Raw genomic sequence first — 7274 nt, 5'->3', positions numbered from 1 at the left:
GTGGAGAAGAAGTCTTTTACTCTGAAAAAATACTTTAATAGAAACAATGTAGCGAAACATCATCACTGCAGATTCAAACAGACGCGTAGAAACAAGATCCACATCACGTTACAAATCACCTGCCATGTTGTAGAGACTACAAGAGGCACGAGACAGGCTTTACAAACAAGATGTACAAAGATCATATAGTCAGACACGTTATAAATCACATGTACACAGACATGTTATAATCACATGTACACAGACATGTTATAATCACATGTACAGAGATCACAGACGTTATAAACCACATGTACAGATCACAGTCAGACATGTTACAAATCACATGTACACAGATCACAGTCAGACATGTTATAATCACATGTACAGAGATCACAGCCAGACATGGTATAATCACATGTACAGATCACAGTCAGACATGTTATAATCACATGTACACAGATGACAGTCAGACATGTTATAATCACATGTACACAGATGACAGTCAGACATGTTATAATCACATGTACAGATCACAGTCAGACATGTTATAATCACATGTACAGAGATCACAGTCAGACATGTTATAATCACATGTACACAGATGACAGTCAGACATGTTATAATCACATGTACAGATGACAGTCAGACATGTTATAATCACATGTACAGATCACAGTCAGTACATCACTGGTAGAGAGAGTTGGGGCGCGGTGCGCAGAGAGAGGAAGGGCGCGGTGGGCAGAGAGAGGAGGGGCGTGGTGGGCAGAGAGGAGGGGCGCGGTGGGCAGAGAGAGGAGGGGCGCGGTGGGCAGAGAGAGGAGGGGTGCGGTGGGCAGAGAGAGGAGGGGCGCGGTGCGCAGAGAGAGGAGGGGCGCGGTGGGCAGAGAGAGGAGGGGCGCGGTGCGCAGAGAGAGGAAGGGCGCGGTGGGCAGAGAGAGGAGGGGCGCGGTGGGCAGAGAGGAGGGGCGCGGTGCGCAGAGAGAGGAAGGGTGCGGTGGGCAGAGAAAGGAGGGGCGCGGTGGGCAGAGAAAGGAGGGGCGCGGTGGGCAGAGAGGAGGGGCGCGGTGGGCAGAGAGGAGGGGCGCGGTGGGCAGAGAGAGGAGGGGCGCGGTGGGCAGAGAGGAGGGGCGCGGTGGGCAGAGAGAGGAGGGGCGCGGTGGGCAGAGAGAGGAGGGGCGCGGTGGGCAGAGAGAGGAGGGGCGCGGTGGGCAGAGAGAGGAGGGGCGCGGTGGGCAGAGAGAGGAGGGGCGCGGTGGGCAGAGAGGAGGGGCGCGGTGGGCAGAGAGAGGAGGGGTGCGGTGGGCAGAGAGAGGAGGGGCGCGGTGGGCAGAGAGAGGAGGGGCGCGGTGGGCAGAGAGAGGAGGGGTGCGGTGGGCAGAGAGAGGAGGGGCGCGGTGGGCAGAGAGAGGAGGGGTGCGGTGGGCAGAGAGAGGAGGGGTGCGGTGGGCAGAGAGAGGAGGGGTGCGGTGGGCAGAGAGAGGAGGGGCGCGGTGGGCAGCGAGAGGAGGGGCGCGGTGGGCAGAGAGAGGAGGGGCGCGGTGGGCAGAGAGGAGGGGCGCGGTGGGCAGAGAGAGGAGGGGCGCGGTGGGCAGAGAGAGGAGGGGCGCGGTGGGCAGAGAGAGGAGGGGTGCGGTGGGCAGAGAGAGGAGGGGCGCGGTGGGCAGAGAGAGGAGGGGCGCGGTGGGCAGAGAGAGGAGGGGCGCGGTGGGCAGAGAGAGGAGGGGCGCGGTGGGCAGAGAGGAGGGGCGCGGTGCGCAGAGAGAGGAGGGGTGCGGTGGGCAGAGAGAGGAGGGGCGCGGTGGGCAGCGAGAGGAGGGGCGCGGTGGGCAGAGAGAGGAGGGGCGCGGTGGGCAGAGAGGAGGGGCGCGGTGGGCAGAGAGAGGAGGGGCGCGGTGGGCAGATAGAGGAGGGGCGCGGTGGGCAGAGAAAGGAGGGGCGCGGTGGGCAGAGAGAGGAGGGGCGCGGTGGGCAGAGAAAGGAGGGGCGCGGTGGGCAGAGAAAGGAGGGGCGCGGTGGGCAGATAGAGGGGCGCGGTGGGCAGAGAGAGGAGGGGCGCGGTGGGCAGAGAGAGGAGGGGCGCGGTGGGCAGAGAGAGGAGGGGTGCGGTGGGCAGAGAGAGGAGGGGCGCGGTGGGCAGAGAGAGGAGGGGCGCGGTGGGCAGAGAGAGGAGGGGCGCGGTGGGCAGAGAGAGGAGGGGTGCGGTGGGCAGAGAGAGGAGGGGCGCGGTGGGCAGAGAGAGGAGGGGCGCGGTGGGCAGAGAGAGGAGGGGCGCGGTGGGCAGAGAGAGGAGGGGTGCGGTGGGCAGAGAGAGGAGGGGCGCGGTGGGCAGAGAGAGGAGGGGCGCGGTGGGCAGAGATACGGTGATGATGTCAGAGATAGATATAGGGACTACAGTAGCAGTGAAATATCAAATAAATAAATCTACACGTCTCTCATCTACAACACATTTTCTATGAGTCTGAATATTACAAACACGTTTGTTTACAAATCTTATTGTTACAAACACATACACACACACACACTTGTGTTAATATTACAAACACACATTCACTAAAGTGATGCATTGGCATTTTTTCTGTCAGTCGATTCCCTCAGCATACAGCAGGGGGCGCCAGGGGGTCTTGGTTTGAGACGCTGTGGTTCTGAATGAAACCTTGTTGTGTCTGAGGAACCGAACAGACTAACATTCAACACGACAACACGACACTGACACAGATTAAACAGCAGTGTTGTCCTTTGGTCTGCAGAGTGTATATCCTGCTGGTTTCAGAGATCTGTACGTTCATATCCCACATTAATACGCAGCTCACAAACGACCTCGGGACAGAATCGAGAGAGAAAACGTTATTTCAACATTTGGCCTTGTTGCTCTTTATAGGGAGGTGTCGTCTGACGTCACTTTAGTTTCCCACGCGGTCCACCCTTATAGGGATTTATCCTATGAAAAGTTTAAACAACAATGACGTAACCACTACACCTCCCTATGAAAGGGTGATTTGGGGACAGGTGACAGACGGGTGTCAAACTGCCTCTCAGCTGACCAGATACTATACTCAGTCAGCAGCATGAGCTTTAAAGGGGCACTTCACCACAAAACAATGCTGATTTACTTTACACATAATCTCACACACATCCAAACACTCAAAACAGGTTTAGCACACATTCCTTTAGTTTGACAGCTATTAGAGGGTTAATCAGTTTGAGTATGGCCACCAGTGATGTCATCGGGGACATTGGATCCTTGTGTTGTGTTGATTACAGCTCCATGAAACGATAAGGTAGCAGTCCCTATAAGACGAGGTATCACTAGTTTTTCTTTTCTACATCATTTCATGGAGCTGTAATTAATGAATGAATGATGTTTATTTTTCGGTCTTGTTTACAGACAAATCAAAAACACACTCGTGTGGACTTACAAAAGGAAAAGAAAAAGAATAAAATCACAAATGTACATATTCAAGGCAAGCTCACACACAAAATCCAAAATCAACGACAGAAGAAAAGGAATAGGCTGAAGCACATGCTTATTTTGCCTATCCCTTACAAATTCTTAAAAACTAAATATATTTTAATATAAGAAAAAAAAACTTCAAATATGCTGCAAGGTATATATTTTTTTATTTCTTTTTATGTTTTACCCAAAACTGTACTCCTGAATTATTTGATCCTTTAAGGCCTTTTTAAATCTCCCCTGAGAAGTACACATCTTCAACCCGTCACTAAGGCTATTCCATAATTTAACTCCCAAAATTTAAACACATCTAGCTTTTACATTAATTCTTACCTTTTTTACATGTTTTAAGAATACACAACCCTCTTAAATTATACTTTCCTTCTCTTGGTTTAAAGAGACATTGAATACAAGCTGGTAGGTTCTTACTCTTAGCACAAAAAAGGATTTCCAAGGTTTTTATGTACACCATATCTACAAATTTTTATGTGCATGACTTTATGAATAATTGTTTGTCGATTCAAGGTAACTAACGTTGTTTATTATTCTAATAGCTCTTTTCTGTAGTTTAATAATAGGATCATTAACACAACACAAGGATCCAATGTCCCCGATGTTCACCACTGACAGAGTCACACTGAAACTACCTGGAGGATGGATGATAGATGGACTGCATATATAAATGCAGTCCATTCCACAACACTCTCTGTAATAGATCACACTGAAACTATCTAGCACTCTGAGTAAGAGGGAAATATATTATGTATATATATATATATTTATTTATTTTACATTGTGGGTGAACTGCCCCTTTATGTTTCACATTGACCACATCACGAAAGACACAATAAGCAAACAATAGAAAAAAGACCAATGTAGATTATATTATTGTGATTGTATTCCAGGAGAACCAGACAGGTGTTTGTATTAGTGAGTGTGTTCGTCAGTCCAAATGGTGACCCAGTGTTTTTTCCTCTTCCTGCTTTTGGAGGAAGTGACATCATCCTGGATGAGGAAGCCGTCTGCATTGGCATAGCGTTGCTCTTTACCCATAATCCTCCCCTGGTGCACGGCCACGCTCTGCCACGCCCCCACCCTCCTCACGAAGAAACCACACTAGGAGAGAACACACACACACACACACACACACACACACACACACACACACACACACACACACACACACACACAGGTGAATGCGATGCAGGAAGGCAGCTGACCACAAGGAGAAGGAGAATATCTAATCCCAGATATCTGTGGCCATAATCTCAGGTATCTGTGGCCATAATCCCAGGTATCAAGCATGTGAAAAGCTTTTAGGACCTCCAGGAGACAGCAGGGTTAGGGAATAAAATCTGACTGCAGATAATGTCAAACTACTGTACAGCTCGCTGGAAGGAAGGAGGGAAGGAAGGTTATAACAAGACAGTAAAGTCCTCTTCCACCAGAGACAAGGAGAAACAGACAGTAAAGTCCTCTTCTATCAGAGACAAGGAGAAACAGACAGTAAAGTCCTCTTCCACCAGAGACAAGGAGAAACAGACAGTAAAGTCCTCTTCCACCAGAGACAAGGAGAAACAGACAGTAAAGTCCTCTTCTATCAGAGAGAGACAAGGAGAAACAGACAGTAAAGTCCTCTTCTATCAGAGACAAGGAGAAACAGACAGTAAAGTCCTCTTCTATCAGAGACAAGGAGAAACAGACAGTAAAGTCCTCTTCTATCAGAGACAAGGAGAAACAGACAGTAAAGTCCTCTTCTATCAGAGACAAGGAGAAACAGACAGTAAAGTCCTCTTCTATCAGAGACAAGGAGAAACAGACAGTAAAGTCCTCTTCTATCAGAGACAAGGAGAAACAGACAGTAAAGTCCTCTTCTATCAGAGACAAGGAGAAACAGACAGTAAAGTCCTCTTCTATCAGAGACAAGGAGAAACAGACAGTAAAGTCCTCTTCTATCAGAGACAAGGAGAAACAGACAGTAAAGTCCTCTTCTATCAGAGACAAGGAGAAACAGACAGTAAAGTCCTCTTCCACCAGAGACAAGGAGAAACAGACAGTAAAGTCCTCTTCTATCAGAGACAAGGAGAAACAGACAGTAAAGTCCTCTTCCATCAGAGACAAGGAGAAACAGACAGTAAAGTCCTCTTCTATCAGAGAGACAAGGAGAAACAGACAGTAAAGTCCTCTTCCATCAGAGAGAGACAAGGAGAAACAGACAGTAAAGTCCTCTTCTATCAGAGACAAGGAGAAACAGACAGTAAAGTCCTCTTCTATCAGAGACAAGGAGAAACAGACAGTAAAGTCCTCTTCCACCAGAGACAAGGAGAAACAGACAGTAAAGTCCTCTTCCATCAGAGACAAGGAGAAACAGACAGTAAAGTCCTCTTCCACCAGAGACAAGGAGAAACAGACAGTAAAGTCCTCTTCTACCAGAGACAAGGAGAAACAGACAGTAAAGTCCTCTTCCACCAGAGAGAGACAAGGAGAAACAGACAGTAAAGTCCTCTTCCACCAGAGACAAGGAGAAACAGACAGTAAAGTCCTCTTCCATCAGAGACAAGGAGAAACAGACAGTAAAGTCCTCTTCTATCAGAGAGAGACAAGGAGAAACAGACAGTAAAGTCCTCTTCTACCAGAGACAAGGAGAAACAGACAGTAAAGTCCTCTTCTATCAGAGACAAGGAGAAACAGACAGTAAAGTCCTCTTCTATCAGAGACAAGGAGAAACAGACAGTAAAGTCCTCTTCCATCAGAGACAAGGAGAAACAGACAGTAAAGTCCTCTTCTATCAGAGACAAGGAGAAACAGACAGTAAAGTCCTCTTCCACCAGAGACAAGGAGAAACAGACAGTAAAGTCCTCTTCCACCAGAGACAAGGAGAAACAGACAGTAAAGTCCTCTTCTATCAGAGACAAGGAGAAACAGACAGTAAAGTCCTCTTCTATCAGAGACAAGGAGAAACAGACAGTAAAGTCCTCTTCTATCAGAGACAAGGAGAAACAGGCAGTAAAGTCCTCTTCTATCAGAGACAAGGAGAAACAGATAGTAAAGTCCTCTTCTATCAGAGACAAGGAGAAACAGACAGTAAAGTCCTCTTCCATCAGAGAGAGACAAGGAGAAACAGACAGTAAAGTCCTCTTCTATCAGAGACAAGGAGAAACAGACAGTAAAGTCCTCTTCTATCAGAGACAAGGAGAAACAGACAGTAAAGTCCTCTTCTACCAGAGACAAGGAGAAACAGACAGTAAAGTCCTCTTCCATCAGAGAGAGACAAGGAGAAACAGACAGTAAAGTCCTCTTCTACCAGAGACAAGGAGAAACAGACAGTAAAGTCCTCTTCCATCAGAGACAAGGAGAAACAGACAGTAAAGTCCTCTTCTATCAGAGACAAGGAGAAACAGACAGTAAAGTCCTCTTCCATCAGAGACAAGGAGAAACAGACAGTAAAGTCCTCTTCTACCAGAGACAAGGAGAAACAGACAGTAAAGTCCTCTTCCATCAGAGAGAGACAAGGAGAAACAGACAGTAAAGTCCTCTTCTACCAGAGACAAGGAGAAACAGACAGTAAAGTCCTCTTCTACCAGAGACAAGGAGAAACAGGCAGACAGACAGACAGCAGACTGACAGGAAACATCGTCCTACAAACCTATAGGCAGTAAATCAATCAGTTAATTAACCAACCAGCCGGCCTGTCAGTAAACCAGTAAAGCAGTGGAGCAGCCAGGCCTTACAGCAGACTTCCAGACAGGGGCCTCAGGTAGGAGTCGTGCCCAGCCTCAGTGCTCCTCGGTCAGCCTCTCCACCTCGGAGGGCTGGGTCTTCATGTGGGCCGTCTGTGCCT

The 7274-nt window shown here is 48.5% G+C and overlaps 1 protein-coding gene across 4 annotated transcripts in view; it reads right to left on the bottom strand.

Annotated features, from left to right (window-relative positions):
* Positions 1 to 2306: 2306 nt before the first annotated feature.
* LOC311237731 (integrin alpha-3-like) overlaps positions 2307 to 7274 on the bottom strand; it is a 13254-nt gene continuing 8286 nt past the window's right edge. For 2 of the 4 annotated variants that reach the window (XM_084325707.1, XM_084325705.1), the window contains exon 5: positions 2307 to 4549. In XM_084325707.1, coding sequence (XP_084181833.1) covers positions 4534 to 4549 — 16 coding nt within the window. In that variant the 3' untranslated portion in view covers positions 2307 to 4533. Of the gene's footprint in view, positions 4550 to 7114 lie in introns of all 4 variants that reach the window. The other 2 variants (XR_014620306.1, XM_084325706.1) reach the window with 2 other exon arrangements.

The sequence above is a fragment of the Notolepis coatsorum genome, assembly GCF_963971535.1.
Source record: "Notolepis coatsorum genome assembly, chromosome: 12".
Classification (NCBI taxonomy): domain Eukaryota; kingdom Metazoa; phylum Chordata; class Actinopteri; order Aulopiformes; family Paralepididae; genus Notolepis; species Notolepis coatsorum.
Note: the sequence above shows the minus strand (reverse complement) of the source record. Positions and strands in the feature narration are given on the sequence as shown.